Source organism: Nelusetta ayraudi, unplaced genomic scaffold (assembly GCF_046127955.1).
Source record: "Nelusetta ayraudi isolate G7.1 ecotype Tasmania unplaced genomic scaffold, CSIRO-AGI_Nayr_v1 ptg000034l, whole genome shotgun sequence".
NCBI lineage: Eukaryota > Metazoa > Chordata > Actinopteri > Tetraodontiformes > Monacanthidae > Nelusetta > Nelusetta ayraudi.
Genome location: NW_027466084.1, coordinates 1,037,813 through 1,057,450, shown reverse-complemented (window position 1 = coordinate 1,057,450; position 19,638 = coordinate 1,037,813). Strand labels below are relative to the sequence as shown.

Sequence of the window (19,638 nt, the reverse complement as noted above, 5' to 3'; positions counted from 1 at the left end):
TGGTGTTTGGAGCTAACTTTTCGAAGGAGTGAAAGGTTCTTATTTCATCCCACGGTGGGACAAATGCTAAGTGACCGGCCGGCACTGTTCTTTTGTCTGATGAGCTAAATATGAAATTTAAAAAAAAAAAATCCAATGCCCACGGAACCTTGTAGTTTTCACAATTTTGACTGTATTGCTAATTCCACTAATGCTAACACTAAAATATGTTAGGGTTTTGATTAGGCGGCCTCGCAAGCGAACGCGGAGCGCAAAACAACCCACCAGCAGGAGGTGGTGGCCCTCTCGAAGCCCCGCCTTCTCGGCGAGGGAGCCCGACTTCACGCTCGAGATGAAAATGCCGCTCTGGTTGCCGCCGACCAGCGCGATGTCCTTCAGCAGGTTGTCGCCAGCCACCGTCAGTTCCTGCACCGGCTTCAGGGAGGAGTTGATCCTCGAGAAGGACGACAGCGACGGACGGAAGGGCCTGCGTTGCCAACGCATTTGGCCGAAACATGTTGTTAATCATTGAGAACGCTTCACGCCAGAGTCCAAGTCCACGCGCAAAAGCGTGCGAATGAAGACTCGCCTCTCCAGAGAAAGTTTCCTGAAGATGCTGTTGACCTGCTCCAGGTCGTACGTCTCCATCCCCTCCGACTGGTGGGACGACGACGAGGAGTGGACGGAGGGGGGACCCCGCCGTACCTCGTCCTCTGTGGGGGAGACGCACACAGAAAGATTACACACTGAGTGAGGGATGGCGTCGGAGGGATATCAGACATGGTCCGAAAAAAATAATGTAATTATCATCGGGATATCGATGAGGTTTTACCGTAGTCCATTTCCATGTTGTCACTATCGAGATCCGAGAGGCTGAAGGAGACGAAACGGAACAGAGTTAGGACGAAACGGTGACAGAGGACAAATTGGTTGAGTGCAGCTACCTCTTCACTGTCCTCATCAGGCTCTAATGCAGTGTTTTCCAACATTTTTTTGCATAGAAAAAATATCCTGTGGCACTCCATTAATAAAAAGATTATAAAATGACAATTTTGAACCTTTTATTTTTGCAGGTTTTCACATGAACAAGCAAACAAAACAGATAAGTCATTAAGCATCCTAATGAATACAACTGTAGCAGTTATATAATCCAAACCAAAATCTCGTACAACCTGGGCGGGAATTACCTCCGAGGGAGAAACTCATGTTCCGTCTCCCTCTCGCGGCGATACAGTGACGCCTTCTCCGGCGGCTCGGGCAGCGTGGACAGGATGCTGTCGTTTCGAATGCGCAGCTACGCCGTTGGGGGGAAAAAGTTTCGCGCAAAAAATTACGACACTGGGAAATTTTGTATCGGCTGGAATTTCAAAAAGAAAAATAATAGTAATAATTTTATTGGAGCAGAATCTCACCATGTTCGGCCTGTTGGACTGTTCTAAGGTGGTGGGCTGGAGCGGGGCGGAGGACAACGAGTAGGAGGAGGAGAGCGTGGGGGCCGAGCAGCAGACTGGAAACGGGGGGTAACTGGGAGAGGCGGGCAGCGAGTGGCTCTTGACCCGCGGCTTTGGAATCGCGTGGTGTTCCAAACAGTCACCGTTCACTGGTAAGAAGTAATGAGAAATTTGTCACCGGTTGCGCATTGCACCGACCTAAACCAAACCTGGGGAAGTTGCGGTACCTGCCGGTCTGTTGGGCTCAGAGTTGAGTTGAGGGTCTTTGGGGAAGCAGACTGGAGACTTGACTCTTTTCTGAAGTGCAAGAGCATCGGTGCGGGTTTTTTACTCGCAGATTTCACTCAACGACTTCCACGTCACAAAATTCCGTTAGTGAATAACTGTGCAGTTTGGTTCACGTAAAAAAAAAAAAGTGACTCACTACCACTCTGAGGTTGGGCCGGCGCGCGAGACGAGGCTCCGCAGAGAAGAACTTATCCTCTGGCGATTCATCGCTGGATTCTGACTGGCCCTGCACGGGTTTGAACTTCTCCCCCTGAGAGATGATGGTCGGAGGCAGATCCCTCGGCAAACTCTGACAAGACCAATGTGAGAAAACAGGGCTCTCAAACGATTAATCTTGTTATTAATCACGATTAATCATGCTCTGATTTGTATGTTTAAAATGTTTCCTTTCTATGTCCTCAAGTACAGCCTGAGGACCTGACAACTGCCTGACTGCCATGACAAAAAGCTTGCAAACAATTAGCACGTTATGCTTCGTATTTACTCATCGCGATTAACGCGCTAATGCTAACAGAAAAAAAAAAGTCGCTATAAACGTGTTTTTGATCTGGTTTGTTCGGTAAGACTTGGCCGTGTGTGAAGGAGTCCAACCTGGTCCAGCGGGCTGTCCTTGGAGAGCCTTCGCAGGCGGGACTCCAGCGTCACCAGCTTGGCCTCCTTCCGGACTATCTCCACGTGGAGTTCGTCGCTCTTCTCCTCCAGCTCTCTGATCTGCTTGCGGTATCTGTCCTTGTCGATCAGACTCTGGGAGAAGTGGTGCTGCGCGTCATCCCTTCCGCGAAACGCCTGTTGCGGTGAAGAAGAAGACGGGAAGTCACAAACCGGACAACCGAGGTGGGAAGTAGAAATACTGTAAAAATGCCTGTACCGTACTCTAACATGTATCTGTACTTTAATTGGGTCCCTACATTTGTGCACAGATATCTGTTTTTTCTACTCCTTAAATTGGAAAAAACATGCTGGTTATTTTGGTGTTGAAAAGATGCTGTAGTGTAGTTAAATATAAAAGTGCATCATATCTTGGAGAGATTTTTCAGGACCTTGGCCTTGGAGTAACTGTTCCGTACGTTAGATCTCCTATTGTTTCTTTTCTTACAGACAGGAATAGTTGGTTACTTTACTTGACATGCTTTGCCGTTGGCCACCGCCTTCGTCAGAGTTTCACATGGTGTTGGTGTGACGCATCCTTATTAGCTGGTGTTACTGAAGGCGTGACCAACCCTTCCATGTGACACTCTGATGAAGCCGGTAGCCGGCGCCCAAACCCGTCAGGTAAAATAACCAACTATACATGTCTGTAAGAAAAGCAACCACAGTTAGTGATAATAGTTTGGTTGTGATGCAGTTGAAAAAGAAAAAAGAGCTATAGTTTTCAGAGTAACAAAGCATTTTGTCTTAGCAAAATTATCAATGAATGTATTGTATCATTAATAGCAAAAAAATAATGTTTAAACTGGTACTTTCTTACTTATACTCGAGTAAAGGAGTTGAATCGGTACTTCCACTTTTACCAGAGTATGGTTTGACACAAGCATCCGTGTGTGTGTGTGTGTGTGTGTGTGTGTGTGTGTGTGTGTGTGTGTGTGTGTGTATGTCCCAATTTCGAACCTGGTCCCTCTCCTTCAGCACCTCCTCCAGCTGGATGGTGATGGTGTCTATCCGGTTGCGGTACATCTCGCAGTCTTTCTGCAGCGTGGAGCTCTTCAGCTCCAGGTCCTCCTTCTCCTCCAGGTACTGCTCGTTGCAACAAGGCATCGGGGGATGTTATAGGTGTGAAGCCGGGGGGGTTGGGGAGGTCAATTGAGGGGTGAAAACAGAGCAATAGTGCCACCTTGTCCCGCAGTTCCTCCGCCTGCCGGACGTCCTCGTGCAGGTTGTAGAGGCGGATGACCAGGTGCTGCCTGTCCTCCATCGCCTCCTGTCTGTCGTGCTCCAAGATGTCGAGGATGGCTTTGTCCGACTCAGGCAGGGGGCCGGGCTGGGTTGCGGCAAAAAAAAACAGAAGAAGAAGAAAAAAAACAAAGTGTGAAAGCGCTGAACGTGTCAGACTGGCCTCGGCCTCAAGCTGGATTAGTCATTACACACACGATAGTTACACCCACGCTTTGGTCTATTCTCCTCTTTTGGGCTCCTCCCCTCTCGGGTGGCCACAGCCAATCATCGGCCTCCGTCTTACCCTCTCCTCTGCATCCTCTTTCTCACATTCAATCAAAACAGCTCTGTGGCCCAAAAGTTGAGACACGCTGTGCTAAGAGACTAACCCAACTAAAACAGCTCACATACATGTACATATATGATATATGACATATATATGTACATATATGAGCATAGATATGTATATATATATATATATATATATATATATACATATACACACACACACACACACAAATATGTATATATATATGTATGTATATATATGTATGTATATATATGTATATATATATATATGTATGTATATATATATATATACATACATATATATACATACATATATATTTAGAGAGAAAATGTTGGCCATTTATTTTGCAGGACACACAATTCAATATAATAATTGAAATGATCTATTCACTATACATGACAGATTTTAATTTTTGTGGAATAAACTTGGGTCGCGACTTCATAATAAGGAAAATGATGTGGTTGCAGAGACTCCACCAGTTGAGAACCACTGGCTCTACACAACATTGCCGCTCTCCTCAAGCTCTCCCCACATTTCAATAGACTGCAGCAACATCCTGTTAATCCCACACGGGGTTAGTTTTTACTTCGGCGTGACCACGTGGCCGCGTACCCATGCCTCCTCAACTGCTGGCCTTGAGGGGGGCCTGTGCAACGCCTGGCATCCCTCCTTATCTGCGCCGCCGTGCAAACCACCTGCGTTGTCGCTGCCGACCCAGAGAGCTACCCAACATAGAGCTACCCAACATAGAGCTGCCCAACATAGACTTCGCCTTCTGCGTCGCTTTCCCTGAAGGAACCGCGCCGAAACTTTGCCTTTTGTTGATGCAACCACAGAAAGTTTCCATAAGATATATGGGATACTGGCGCCTTTCAGTTGGTCTTTTTTTTTTTTGCTTTCGCTCAGATTTTCATGGTTTTTTTTAAAGCCTTATCATTTACTTCTAGTTCTCGTCCGAAAAAGAAAAGTCAGTTTCGAGCTGAAAAAAACATGTAAATGTACTTTATTTATATAGCCCTAGAGCAAGTGCTTTACATACTGGTTCATTCTGGCTCAACATGTTGGTTCCTTATGTGCATTTCCAACAAAAACAAATATCATTTAATACTTGAGTGTTGTATTCATGTTTATTTTATCTATGTTTACTGTTTATTGTATATTTATATTGTTTTGCCAAATTTTTTTCGTTTTGATGAAGTTTTGATGAAGTCAGATATTATCGATCAATCAATCAACTTGTAATTTGTACAGCGCTAAATCACATCCAACGACGTCTCAAAGCGCTTTGTACAATCAGGGAGTGATATTATTACTTCTATATTTATTTCTGGTCTTTCGTTCAACAAATTCCTCTTTGCTTGTACTCTGCGTGCGTGCGTGCGTGCGTGCGTCCAAACGTCAAATAATGCTTCTCAATTCTTCTCCTTGATCTCTAAATTCAAGAGGTCAAAATGAAGCAAGCACTGATGTTGTTCCTAATGAACATCAATCACGCCGGCGCTTTGCTTGGGTGGTCCAGGTATGAACTGTGTTTGGTGCGCGGCGTCCCAGCGCACCTGTATGACAGACTGCAGCTCCTGCAGTTTAATCTTCAGCATCTCGTTCTCTCGCTCCAGCTCGTAGATCTGCTCCCTCTTGGGCCGGTTCTCGATGTCGTTCTTCAGCTTGAGACTCTGCCTCCTCTCCAGCCTGCATTCCTCCTCCATCTTGTTCAGCCTGTGCTTCAGCTGGTCAATCTGCACGGCAAAGAGAAGGAAGAGAGGCGCTAAGGCAGTGGTTCTCAACCGGCTGCTGGAGTCTCCGGAGCCACATTACTGTCCTTAGCATGAAGTCGCGACCCAAAATCTAACGCTAGCCCACTTTCTATCACGCCCAGTAAATAAATTATTGAAATTATTGAATTGAATTATGTGTCCTGTAAAAAGAATGCCCAACATATCTCTGTAAATATATGTATGTGTATACATATATGTATCTGTATATACTGTATATGTATATATGTATGTGTACATACAGTATATATATACATATATATACATATATGTATATATATACATATACATATAAATACATACATATATACATACATATACATATATACACATACATATATTCATGTACATATATACAGACATATATATACATACATACATACATACATACATACATACACATATATAAATATACCCACTTTTGTGTTGCGACCCACTAGTTGAAAAATACTTTGCTATTAGATCACACTAATGGCTTTGAAGGTGATTTATAAGGACATTTTATACGTCCTGGTCACCAGGCAGGCGTCTCGCTCAGACTCACCTCCTGATTGTACTCCAGTGTACAGCAGTAACATGACAGTCATTATGTCAAGCAAGCGACCTTTTGTGGCAATGCAGTAATTGGAAATATGAACTAAGAATTTCCACGAATCGTTTTCAACGGAAAATCAGGACCTACACAAATGTAAAAATGACACCTTTTTTTTTTATGTCACGTTATACGTTCATTTATGTTATTCAACTTGTATATTTAACCAGAAGAAATTCATTGAGATCGAAAATTTCTCAAGACAGGCAGCAAAGCAATCAAACTAGATGTCAATAAAGCAGCCATACAAATGAAACAAACCCTGATTTTCTTTTTTCAGATGTATTCAAATACAGACAAACCACTTTCATTCTGCACCTATCTCAATATTCTGTTGATGGTTTCATTTTCTTTGGAAATGATTTTTGTTGTCTTTGTCTGATTATTAAGAAAAAAATAAATCCTTACCATATGCATAATGCAATGCACGCATACAAATTCTGTGTGTGTGTGCGTGTCAGTGCCAGTACCTCCAGCTGCAGGTCTCGGCTCCTCATCACGGCCATGTTCTTCTCCTCGCTCAGCGTGGCGTACCTCATGGCCAGCTTGTAGTTCTCGTCCTTCACTCTCAGCAGCTCGTCGCAGTAGGAGTTCCTCTCCTCCCTCAGCTTGTTGTACCCTGGAGAGCAAAAAGTGTCTTCGATTACACGGTGCCGCGTGACGACGAGTGCGTCTCGCTTTCTGCACTCCTTTTTGCTGTCTTTTGTTGCTTTGGGCCGGTGCAGCTGTGTCGCCTTCACAGCACGGAGGTCAGGGGTTCGACTCTCTCCAGGTTCTCCAGCGCATGCTTGTGAGGCTAATTGGGAACTCTATATTGTCCGTCCGTATGGGTGTACGCTGAGATGGCAACTGACATGTGCTGTGTAGTTGACGTTTTATTTTGAAATCTGTTTATTCTCATGTCGGTGTCTTTAGGTTTACTTCCTGTGTTTATTTCTTGCTGTCTGTCACCTGCGTCTCTTTGTCAGCCCCGCCCTTGATTATTCTTACCTGTGTTCCCCCGCCCCAGTGGATAAATAGCCCTCGTCTCTCTTTGCTGGATCATCGTTGTCTGTCTAGGTTGGTGTGAAGCTGTTCCTGCCAGTGTGTTCAGTCGTTTTCAGTTTTTAGTTCCTCGTTACGGCTTTCTTTTGTACCCGCCTTGCGGGTCAATTTTTTGTCACCTACATGGACACCTTTTGTTTGGCTTTTATTTATAGTTTAAAATAAACCCTTTTCCTGCAAAAACCTGAGTGGGCGGCATTTGGGTCCTGCCCTCGACGCTCCCGTCCTGACAGTAACACCTATGGACAATAATAAAAAAGACCATGTACACCTGAAGGATAGCATGGAGGTAAATCAAGGAGTTCTGAAACAACAAAAACCCCGGCAGTGAGTTTTCGGTTCAAGTTTTTGGATGTTTTGATTTACAATTACCACTTGTCCAGAGTGCGACTCTGCCTTCGCCACAAGGACAGTTGAGAGAGGCTCCATCAGAACCAAAGTGGCAAAAACCCGAGTGGAGGAGGAAGCGGGTATTGAAAATGAATGGATGGATGTTGTTACTTGTGGCGCGATCATTGCATTTCCCCTTTCTCACACAGCTCACATGACGCTGTCAGACTTTACAACTGTGGCCAAACTCGCCAAACTACTTCCTGTTCGCTGGAACAGGCTGACAACGCCGAACTAATTCAGTCTTGCCGGCTCATTGACTGCTGTGATTCAGCGATGCAACAATGCAGATAAAAGCTCTTGAGTGTTTAAGTCCTTATCTTATGAAGAGTCACATACCAAATCTACGGAAGCACATTGCTGCCATACTAGAAAGAAAAAAAAAAAAACAGGGCTCAGTCTGACGTTATAACGTGAAACTATCACGTTGTTTCGTGAAAGTTTCACATTTGTACGTGACAATCTTCCATGTTTCAAGTCATCGAATCAAAACGAAACGAAACGAGGCATAAATAAGTCACTCTGGCTCGTTTGCACAATTCGGTTAAACTGCACTTAAAGCAGTTTGAGACATAGTGAGATCCTGAACATATTGAGCACCGTCCGTGACATTAGTATCAGTATGCGAACTACAAGGAGGATTTTGAAATGTATAGGGTGCTTCGCAAACTGACCGTTTCATGTAAAACGTGAAAGTTTCACGTTATAATGTGAAAGTTGTCACGTTAAAATGTGACAAGTGTCACGTAAAAACCTTAAAGTTTCATAAAATAACGGGAAAATGATCACGAAAAAACGTGACAAGTATCACGTAAAATCCTGAAAGCGTCACAAAATAACGTGAAGATTATCACAAAAAACGTGACAAGTATCACGTAAAAACGTGACAAGTATCACGTAAAATCCTGAAAGCGTCACAAAATAACGTGAAGATTATCACAAAAAAAACGTGACAAGTATCACGTAAAAACCTGAAAGTTTCATAAAATAACGTGAAAGTATCACGTAAAAACGTATTTATGTGATACGTTTTCACGTTTTCGTGATCATTTTCACGTTATTTTGTGAAACTTTCATGTTATAAACCTGAGCACATTTTTTTCTCGTGGGGCAGCAATGCCTTTCCGAGCAAATCAGCATCAGCAGTGTTTTGTTTTTGTTTTTTTGTGCTGTGGCTTGCTGCCCTTTGTTAAAAAGTCATGTTGAAGGACAGTATGTGTGGAAAGGAAAAAAAAAAAAAAGAAAGTTCACGCGTACTTTTAGAAAAAGGTCAAAAAGTGGTTGGCCACAGGGTTTTACCCAGACCAATGAACAGATCACGACCCAGTTTGACGACTCTGGTATCCAATGCGAGGTGGCAGCCAACTATAGAAACGCTTGCAGCAAACAGGCCTGGCAGGTTTGAGGTTTGGTTTTGCGGCTTGACAGTTAAAACAAGATACATGAATCAAAAAAAATAAAAATAAAAATAAAAAATAGCACGGTACTCTGTTGGAAGGCCTGCAGCTCCTGATTGGCCAGCCGTAGCTTCTTGTGCTCGTCCTCCAGGGTGCAGTTCTGCCGGCTGAGCTCGGCCTGCTGCAGGGTCTTCACTTTGGACTGCTGCTGCAGCTTCACCACTTCATTCATCAGGAACTGGGTCAGGCCTTCGTGGCCCTCCTCCACTGAATCAGGACAGGGGTGGGGAGGAAGGGGGGGGAGGAGGAGGGGGGGCAGAGAGAGAGGATGGAACTGTGGGTGGACGGCGGAGAACACATAGTGCTGCGCAAAGGGTGGGGAGTAACCAAGTGCAAGTAATCTGTTAATGTACTTCAGTAGATTTTACAGGTATCTGGTCTGTACTTGAGCATTTCTTTTTCTGACAACTTTTGCTTTGACTCTCTACATTTGTCCAGAGGTGTCTGTCCCTTCTACTGCTTACGCTGGATAAATGTGCTTGTTACACTTGTGTTTGAAAAAAAAAAAAAATACACGTTTTATTCAAAGGAATTCACTTATTTTCTAACAGTTGCTGTTGTTCTGAAGTGGAGCTATTCCGACTGATGTTGTGAAGTTCAATACAAAAGCAGATCATATTTTACATTTTACTCACTTTGCTTAAGTACGTTAAGTACAAATGATTGGAATCCACACTTTTAAATTTAACACTATTGTTTTTTTTTACACAAATAACCGAACTTTACTTAAATGCAGAATGTGAATACTTTTGCCACCTCTGGTACTGCGTAATCCGAGTGTGCATGCTCAGCGTAGCCGTTAGTGATCCTCTGGTGCGAAAGGGATTGCTTATGGAAGTGCTCACGACTGCGTGAACACGAAACGTTGCTACCGAGTGAGCAACAATCAGCGCGCAGGACCGGTTACTCCGCATGGCAAGTACTCCCCGTTAAGATCAGAGGACGACGAGAGGAAACGGTGTGTCCCCACTCCGTTGGGTCCGCTCACCTACGATGGTGGAGAAGCGGCGGGTGGGTTCGTTCCCCGTCACAAGCTTGTAGAGTTCCGGGTAGTAAAACTCCAGGCTCTCCAAGAAGGCCACATATCCTCGCTCCCCTTTAGATTGGAGGATGTCGAGCAGGCGGCCTGGCAGGGGAGAAATGGGGTCGCTGTCAAATTTGCGCACAAAGATTGGCGATTTACGACCACTGTTTTTTTGAATCCGTTGCGCATTTTCAGTTGCCCGCGATCCTCGTAGATGTTTCTTTGTGGGTTTTGCACACATAAATTCATGTTTCTCTGCAAAGAGTTAAATGAACCAAAACCTCTTGTTAGACTCTATTTATTTGAATATCGTGCACCCGCTGTCAGTCACTCAAAAAAAACCTAAAAAACACAGTGGGGCCAAAATGTCAAACTCGGACAAAGCCGCGGGCCAACATTGATATTCATTGAAAAAAGATCTTCCCCCAGATGTAACAGTGAACCTTTTCACACGGATCCCAGCAAGTTTTGCTTCAACCTGAATATGGAACAAGCAAAGCGTAATACTATACACCAAATGACTTCATATTGCACACATGCAAAATCAAATTTCAAATTTAAATGTTTTTCAAAATATTCAAAATATATAATTTCAGAATAAAATGTTAATAAAAATGATATGCCTCCCTTTTATTTGCAACCTTCTGATTTGAACTTCGACGGTAACCTTTTTCCACCGGCTAATAATACATGAAAAAATAAAATGACAACAATAAACCAATGTAGTAATGATAATATCCTTCAATGAACGTCCTGTCCTGATTGATGCGCCAAAATACCGAGCAGAGCATTCTGGGATTTGTATTATTAGCAATAAATGTGCTGTGTAATACCCACAGTTACCCAAGTAACCCACTACTGTAATGAAAGTACTTTTTTTTTAGTCACGGAGTAATGTAGCGGGATTACTCTGGCAAAACTGGTAGTCATATTATAATTACTATCAAGCAACGATTGGGCCGGCGTTTTGACCCCTCCGAGACGGCGAAGGGAGGGGTTGTAGGTCGTAGATAGACACCATATGTGAGCATAAGGTGAGCGGTGCGAGACGCCAAGCCGAACTTCCCTGTACCCACTTGTGCGATTGGCTTTGGTGGCCAGCAGCGGGGAGTTGAGGACCTCGTCCTCGTCCTGCTCGTCCACGACTTTGCACTGGCGGAGGTACGGCGTGAGCTTCGCCGGGGAGATGGAGCGGCACAGCTCATAGCGTTTGCAGGCCACGTTCTCCCACAGGCTCTCGACGTCACAGGTTTGCCCGTTTTCCATGGCTTGTATCCTGGCAAAGAAAAAAAAAAAAAATCAAAATCAAAATCAAAAGGGACAAGAAGCAACGGACGTCGATGTTTTCAGTTTTTGTTTCTTAGGCGTCGCAATGCCATTGATCGTCGTTTACGGAAGATTCCAAAGAAGGAAAAAAAAAAAAAGGAAGGAACTGCTGCTGCTGCTGCTTGACGGTATTCTTTATGTTGCAGTAAGAGGTGTTGTTTTGGGGGTTTTTTTGCCACATGCGTTTTCACAATAAACCAAAAAGAAGAAAAAAGATGCTTTTCGGCTTCACTCAAACATCCATTTTAGCACGTAGTGGCTCATTGTTTGGGGGGAGGGGGGGTGGAGAGCAGTCAGGATCTCTCCTCCCAACAATGTCAAGCTATAAAAAATATCAAAAATATATCTAAGTTTTCTAGAAGTTTCGTACAATCAGCCGCTCATTATTTTTCTTTTTAGCTCTTAATGTGCAAATGCTTGTATGGGCTCGTTACTAAATGGCTGGGTTAGACAAATCTTTAAGATTTATTTTACAGGTTTTCATTTGTCGTTGATTGGTGAACCCAGAAACAAAGACCTGTCCCCCCCAAAGTTGTATTGTAATTACTAAGTTGACAATAGTTGGCATGCAAAACACGTGCAACGGGACTTCCGGTGACGTCATGATAAGAGCAACAGGTTAGGTGCGAGGCTCCGTCAAAAAAAAAAGAAAAGTGAGAAATCTGCGACAACAGCAGTTATTAAGTGTCTTCAGACTAGAAATTACTTCTACAACAAGATGGCATCATCCCTCACCCAAGGACAACGGAACACGGGAACTGGGAAAGTAACAGACGAAAGTTCGTCAACCACGGCCGGTGTTAGCTTGGATGCTACTAGCCACAAAAGTCAAACAGCGTGCGACGCTGAGATGTCGCTGATCGAAGAAATGAGAAAACCCCGCGAGGAAAATTCTCGTGGACACAAACAAACTGCACAGACCCTGGGACGCTTGGAAAAGGTGGTGACAGATGTCAAGGAACAGCTTTGCGATCATCAGCAGAGGATTCGCGAACTAGAAGGGACAGTAAGCGAGGCGGAAAATACGGAGGCAAGGCAACATCGTGTAGTGTATTACGGTACTTGCTACAACGCGACAAACAGCTCACGGCTGTTTGCGACGATCTGCAAAATAGATTGAGAAGGAATAATCTTTGAATATTCCAAATACCAGAGGGAAGCGAGCAGAGAGATGTGGGTGCGTTTGTGAAAGATCTGTTGCCTAAAGTGCTGAAACTACCACCTGACATTGACATTAAAAGTGAGCGGGCGCACCGCTCCCGACAGACCCGTCCGACCTTTTTTTTTACATGCCAGTGTAAACATTGGTCATTTTCCACGGAGGGACCAGGTCACCACTCTCTGTCCCAATATCACCAAAGGTCAAATATAATACTAATTTGTCTGGCTGGAATTGTGGAAGTTCTGTTCTATGTTCTTGTTCGCAATGTTTTGTGTTTGTTTTATCTGGGACAAGCGAATTTCAGTTGGTTTTGGTTTATACATTTGGAGACTATCCTTGTTTCTTTTTCCAAATTGACACTAATGAATGTACAGGTCATTATTCAATGAAACAATTGAAATTCAACAGTGACTTTACTTAATTTGGTTACTTATAAACATAAAGGGCATAAACAACCCTATTAAAAGAAAAAAAGATATTGGGACAATTGAAGAAAATGCAGTGCTCTATAGCCTTGCTGCAAGAAACGCACCTCAACGAAGAAGAACACCAAAAACTGAAAAGAGAGTGCGTGGATCAAGTTCATAGTAGCTCCTATGAGGAACACAAAAAAAGAGGGGTAGCAATATTGTTCAGTAAATCTGTATTTTTTCACTGTGAAACAGTACATGAGGAAGGTCGGTATGGCCCTGTTTGCACTTGGTCATTTCATGCGTTTTTCGTATTCCGATCGGCAAAAAACACACAAAGTAACCAAGTGCAAAAAGTCCAAATCCGTTTTGTCATCCGAATACCAAAACCGTCGCATCGCATAAAAAACGCATTCGTCACGGACGTGCGAACAGAAAGCGAGCTCAGTCCACATTAAGGACCGCCCACTCCACTCACCTCTCCCGTGTACGTACTTGGTCGGCGCCCCAACTCCCGCCGTCGTCATTACAAAGTTACAAACAAGAAGCGAAAACAAATCATTTTTGTTAAGACTCGTTTATTAGCATGCTAATAAATTTCACTCCGCATTAGCGTATTTTGTCAGCGGAGCAGCGGTCGCAGTTTCCCCACATATGTGATTAAATGTGCGACGTTGCATCCGAAAATTTGCCAGCCACCGTTGATCCGAAAAATAAAGTCGTCACCACTCTGCCCCACCAGTCGTTGCTCCTCGTTCGGATCCATACGAGCTGCAGTAGAATTAAAACCAGTGACTTGACATAGTCCGCAAACAGGAAGTTGATTCTTATTTGCAGTCATGTAAAACTCGCGGTGGTTTTGCGCTTTACTGCCCCCAGTCGTTAAAAACGGAAGTGACGCATGTTGCATTTGCATAGGTTTGGCGGGGGGGTGGGGGGGTGATGCGATCACAAACGGCACGCTCGAGACGCATGTTAATGGCTAAGTGTGAACAGATGCTGCGAGATCCGTTCTCGTGATCCAATCCCCCAAAACAGTTACAAGTGACCAAGTGAAAACAAGGGCCTATGTTACGGTAGTATGGGACAATTGCCGGACTCAAAATAACTATTTTAAAATGTTTATGCGCCCAACGAAGACCGCCCACATTTGTTCAAGAAGCTCGCACGTCTAATCGCGGACAATGGGCAAGGTATCCTTCTTATGGGTGGGGACTTGAATTTGGTAACGAGTAACAGATTAGATAGATTACCGACATTCTCAAAACCTCAAAATAGAATGTCTAAAAGTTTATTAATCAATAACCATTTCAGATCACAGCCCAGTCACAATGACAGTGGACTTTGGGATTGAGCCGTGTACGAAATACTGGAGAATCAACGCCTCGTTGTTAGCAGATGTCAGTACAAGAGAAGAAATAAGGCTCAACTCAACGATAATGGAATGGTCTCACCCTCCGTCCTATGGGATGCGGGAGAAGCAACAATAAGGGGGGAAATAATGTCCATTGGATCAAGAATAAAGAAAGACAGACTTAAAAAGCAACTGGAAATTGAAACTGAAATTAAGAGATTAGAAAAGGAACATAAGCAATATGGAAGAAAAGAAAGACTTGATAAACTTAAAGAAAATAGCGCCAAATTAAACGATTTGCTCACATACAAGGCAGAAGGTGCTCTCCGATTCATAGATGGAAAATATTATGAATGTGGAAATAAGGCCAGTAGATTGCTATCATTTCAACTGCAGAAAGCGCAGGCAAGTCGCACAATTCCTAAAATGAAACAACTTGACTCCAGTAGCGCGGAAACGAGTCCAAAAATAATAGCTAAGACCTTTGCCGAATACTACCAACTATTATACAAGGGCCAAATTCAAGATCCAAAATCAGACAAAATGCATTGTTTCTTTAAAACTCTTCGATTAGACAAACCGACTCCTGATGAAGCCTCTGTGTTAGCAGAGCCAATTACAGAGAAAGAGGTCAGGGAAACAATTGCTAAATTAAAAAAAAAAACAATAAGTCACCTGCAGTGGACGGATTTGCGGGAGAATATTACAAAGTATTTGTCACCGACCTTACTCCTGTGTTGTGCAAGTTGTGTAATTATGTGTTGAATTCGGGAAAGCCGCCTGAATCACGGTCAGAGGCTGTTATCACAGTCCTGTACGAAGATGGAAAAGATCCACTGCAATGCTCAAGTTATCGTCCAATAAGCCTCTTATGTGTGGACTATGAAATATTAACATCTATCTCGGCAACTAGAATTCAAAAGTACACCAAAAAGTTAATAGAACCTGATCAGACAGGGTTCATTTCAGGGCGACATGGGGCAAATAATGTAAGAAGAGTTTTAAACCTTCAGTCACTCATGGCCAAATACACACAGCCGTCAATGCTTCTCAGCTTAGACGCTGAGTAGATTGGCAGTTTTTAGAGCAAACGTTCATTGAAATGGGCTTTGACAAAAGAAATCCAAAATAGGAGTTCATGGGCATTGTTCTGAGTTTTTCAACATAGGGAGAGAAGTGAGGCAGGGCGATTCACTTTCCCCAATGTCAACTCACCACCTCTGGCAGAATGGAAGCAAAGGCTGAAACAAGTTTACATGATGGAAAGAGTGACTGCAGCATTGCAAGTGAAAATGGACCTTTTCAGGCGGAGACGGCACATGGTTGGAGATTATTTGAATGGTTAAAAAACTTTCGGGTTGTTCTTGACTTGAGTTACACCTGCGGGCCCTGACACGAGGTGTTTTATATGTGCGTATGTATTTCTGTGTACTTTCTTAAAACCTGTGTATAAATATTTTGATATTTGAAATATTTTCATTTCTTTTCTTTTTTCTTTCCTTGTCTCAGATATTTTCTTTCCTTGTATAAGATGATTTGTTTTGTTCTGTTCTATACTGTTCCGTTTCTTATTGTGCAAAAAAATCGAAATAAAAAAGTTCAAAAAACAAACAAAACACGCGCAAAGGAATCGATCAAATAAAAAAATAAAACATTGCCTCCTTCCTGAAGACGGCGTCCGCCCCATCCCCTGCCTATGTGATGAAAGCAAGCTCGCTTCAATTCACTTTCAATTCTGTGGCTCAACACTGTGACAAACCAAATGGCCTCGCAGTTCTGAAAGAAACGTTACAAATGTTACACAATTTGTTCATTTTATCGCTCCTGGACATATATTTTTTATATATTTAGTATAGTTAGCTGTTCTTTATTTGTATTGCTGCTGTTCTTCAAGCGCCAACTCCACCGAAGCAAATTGAGATTTTTTTTTTTTTTTTTTTTTTTTTTAATCGTATCCCGCAATCTAATCTCAGTTGAAGTTGGGTAAAAGGTCTCAAAAGCTCTTTTAAAAGGCTTCATAAGAAGACTCTGCCAAAGTTGGCTGAATTAGTCACAAGTGTTACGGCTCATTATGGCCTTTGCAGCTGTCATTCGATCAGCCGGTCAAATTTCCAGGAGAAATCTGTAAAATTTGAAAGCTGACACATCCAACCGTTTTTTTCTCCTAGCGCTTCTTTTTGGTGCTGTGAGCTGCTCGTTTTCCACCTGGCGGTATTTCGGTGGCCGCTCACTCCCCGTTTTCTGCGGCAGTGCCGGTGCCGGTGCGAGCGCAACCAGAGCACGGCCGAAGAGTTGATAAGACGACCCCGCCAGGAATGTCTGCGGTGGATAAGAGTGGGGATCAACAACAACCTGCTGCTTTAACATGTCTGCACGGACCTGCAATTGTCGGATGAAAGGGGCAGAGAAACACTTGAACTGTCTGTATCAGATATCTATCTATCTATCTATCCAGCTATCCATCCATCCATCCATCCATCTATCCATCCATGACAATGGCGGTCCTGTCACTATGCCTCCAATTGATCATGCGCCCTGGCTACTTGGCCAAAGCGACATCCCTTTGGCCGAATGGTTAAGTGCGCATGGCCGTTACCCGGGAGTCTGGGGTTCGAAGCCCGCCCGGGCCCTCTGCGCCTTGCCACGTGTCTATCTATAGAAACCAGTCCGTCAAGTTTGGACGCACCTTCTCATGCTACGTTTTATTTCTTTAGCTTTACTCCTCTCTACATTGTAGATACATACTGAAGACAAATATACTGCTCATCAAATACATGACCAGCATATGTTAAATTCTGTAGCAAAGAAAACACTGTTTAAAAAAACAACAAGTAAGTGTTTTAAATGAAGGGTGGCTATTTTGAAGAAATAGACACCCTTTTTGAGCTATGTCACACTTCTCTGTTTACTCCATAATACCATAAATGTTCATTTATTCATTTTCTTTTTGTCCCTTAAGTGAGAATCTATGTAAATAGTCGATAAAACGAAAGCAAAAATGATCAAATGAGAAGGTGTACCCAAGCTGTTGACCGTTAGTGTATCATCTATGAGTATAGATAGTTATTAATGTCATGAACACAACGCACGTCCTGAACTCTGAATAGCCCACCTTTCCACCAGTCTTTATTTTCAAGACACTCATAATGCCGTCTTTCTCCGACTCCCACCATCATTTCCTATTCGCTTTTTTTCTGCGTTTCTTTTCACAGCCTACGGCCCTCGGGCCCCGCCGCCCGTCCACCGCGTTCAGGATTTGCATCGGGGTCGATCCCACAATCCCGGCTTTGTGACCGGCGGCCCGACAGTTAGGCAAATTGGAAACCTATCTGATGCCGATGCCCATGTAAACGTCCTTCTCCCAAACCTGACCTCGCGCCCGGGGTGGGAGTGGCTTCCGCGAGACAACTGCTGTCGACGTGGGGACTGCTGCGTTTGCGGGGCTTTCAGACGAGGACTTGATCTCGCGACGCTCTCGCGCATAACTGCAGCGTGCGCTGCAGCGCGTCTTCTCAGCCCGCCGCAACTCACAGCGCAGGATTGAACCGCAGGCGCTCCAAAAAATCTAGCACCCGCCGCACGCTCGCGCATGAGCGCACTCACACTCTCTCTCTCACACACACACACACACACACACACGGCCATTGAACGCGACACACGGTCACGCACGCACGCACACACACACACACACACTCCGTCAGCCAACCATTGAACGCACACGCCCCCCCCCCCCCCACCCTACACACACACACACACCAAGAGACCCCCCTGACCACAAAATGTTTCCTCTTCTCTCTTCTCAAATTGTGGAGTTCATTGCCGAGAAAGCGCGTCGTCGCTTCCTCCTTCTCGAACCAGATGCGAGTAGTAGATCTCTTCCTGTGCTCTCTTTCTGTCCGCGCCGCGGGGGCGTGTGGGTGGGGTGGTGGGTGGGGGTGCTTAATGTTTATAGTAATGTGGTCAGGGGACTTGACTGGGTTTTTTTTTTTTTTGTGTGTGTGTGTGTGTGTGTGTTGTTTTGTTTTGTTTTGTTTTTTTCAAGCAGAGAACCACCGGTGCGCCGGCATTTGAATGCCTGCCTGCCGCCGAACAGTAAATCTCCCCCCCCACCCCCCCACCCCTTTTTTTATTTTTATTTTTAAAGTATCTGCAGATCTCACAATCACAACCAAATCCCCAGTGTGTGGTCTTGGGCGCCAACAAAGGTCACACGTTACATTCTCAAAAAGTGGCGTTGTTGTTTTTTCTTTCCTTTTCTTTTCTGTTGAAAGTCGGCGTCTGTTGATTTTTTTTTTTTTTTTTTTTTGTCCCACCATCATTTCAAACGTTTAATTTGAGGCTGTAAACGCACTCGCGGCGAGGGACATCCGACAGACTCCACAGCTAACTCCGTGCTAGCTTGACGCCAACGCTAGCTCGAGCTGGAGCCTTCGTCTATATCACATTCGATAGATCACTTGTATTTCATTTTTCAAACGTCGACGTACATTGATGCCCCAGAGTTACTTCCATCTGTCTTCCTCCGCACTACACTGACGTAGTTTTATGCTTTGCCAATGTGTTTTGTTTTTTTTTTACTCTATAGTACACAGTGGGCCACCAAGTAAGACAACTTCAATACTCTGTGTATTGTTACATATATTGAAGGATCGAGAATAAAAGTCGCCTTGAGCCTCGAATCTTATGGACCAAATCAAACTATGTCACACGTCACATGTTCTGCGTCCTCCCATGGCACTGACAATATTACGGTGTGTGTGTGTGTGTGTGTGGGGGGGGGGGGGGGGGGAGGGGGGGGGGTCTTACTGCGAATCCCTTTGGTTTTTTTATGTCCTATGGTCGAGAGGGGCACGAAACTAAGAAACTGGAACATTTCAACACACCTTTGCAGCAGTTCTGTCGTCCGAGTGGACTGACAAATCCAAACGTGCCACAAAACAGTAAAAGGGCAACAAAAACACTGGCTCTGCCGCCACTGAACTGGGTACATTTTGGAAGCTCGGCGAAAAAATAACTCATTTTGAACGCCCAAAAGGTAAATGCAGCTTTTGATTGAAACAAATCTTTCATTAGCAGCAGCGGAGCGCGGCTGAGGTTCAACGCCTGGCGGAACAGAAGTGAAGTTATTTTTTTTTTCCTCAAAAGTGCCAGTGGAGAACTTTCAGTCAGCACGTAATGCACGTATTTAGGGCAAAGTGGGAGCGCTC

At 44.1% G+C, this 19,638-nt stretch overlaps 1 protein-coding gene across 1 annotated transcript in view; it reads right to left on the bottom strand.

Moving 5' to 3' along the window:
* Positions 1 to 19,638, bottom strand: part of card11 (caspase recruitment domain family, member 11) — a 29,420-nt gene that overhangs the window by 7,598 nt on the left and 2,184 nt on the right. The window contains exons 2-16 of the mRNA XM_076032317.1: positions 11,256 to 11,455; positions 10,144 to 10,281; positions 9,186 to 9,362; positions 6,735 to 6,883; positions 5,457 to 5,636; positions 3,550 to 3,696; positions 3,327 to 3,452; positions 2,310 to 2,504; positions 1,855 to 2,007; positions 1,658 to 1,727; positions 1,392 to 1,579; positions 1,167 to 1,273; positions 812 to 852; positions 569 to 692; positions 265 to 466 (exon numbers count right to left, since the gene is read on the bottom strand). Coding sequence (XP_075888432.1) covers positions 265 to 466; positions 569 to 692; positions 812 to 852; positions 1,167 to 1,273; positions 1,392 to 1,579; positions 1,658 to 1,727; positions 1,855 to 2,007; positions 2,310 to 2,504; positions 3,327 to 3,452; positions 3,550 to 3,696; positions 5,457 to 5,636; positions 6,735 to 6,883; positions 9,186 to 9,362; positions 10,144 to 10,281; positions 11,256 to 11,445 — 2,187 coding nt within the window. The 5' untranslated portion in view covers positions 11,446 to 11,455. The remainder of the gene's footprint in view (positions 1 to 264; positions 467 to 568; positions 693 to 811; positions 853 to 1,166; positions 1,274 to 1,391; positions 1,580 to 1,657; positions 1,728 to 1,854; positions 2,008 to 2,309; positions 2,505 to 3,326; positions 3,453 to 3,549; positions 3,697 to 5,456; positions 5,637 to 6,734; positions 6,884 to 9,185; positions 9,363 to 10,143; positions 10,282 to 11,255; positions 11,456 to 19,638) is intronic.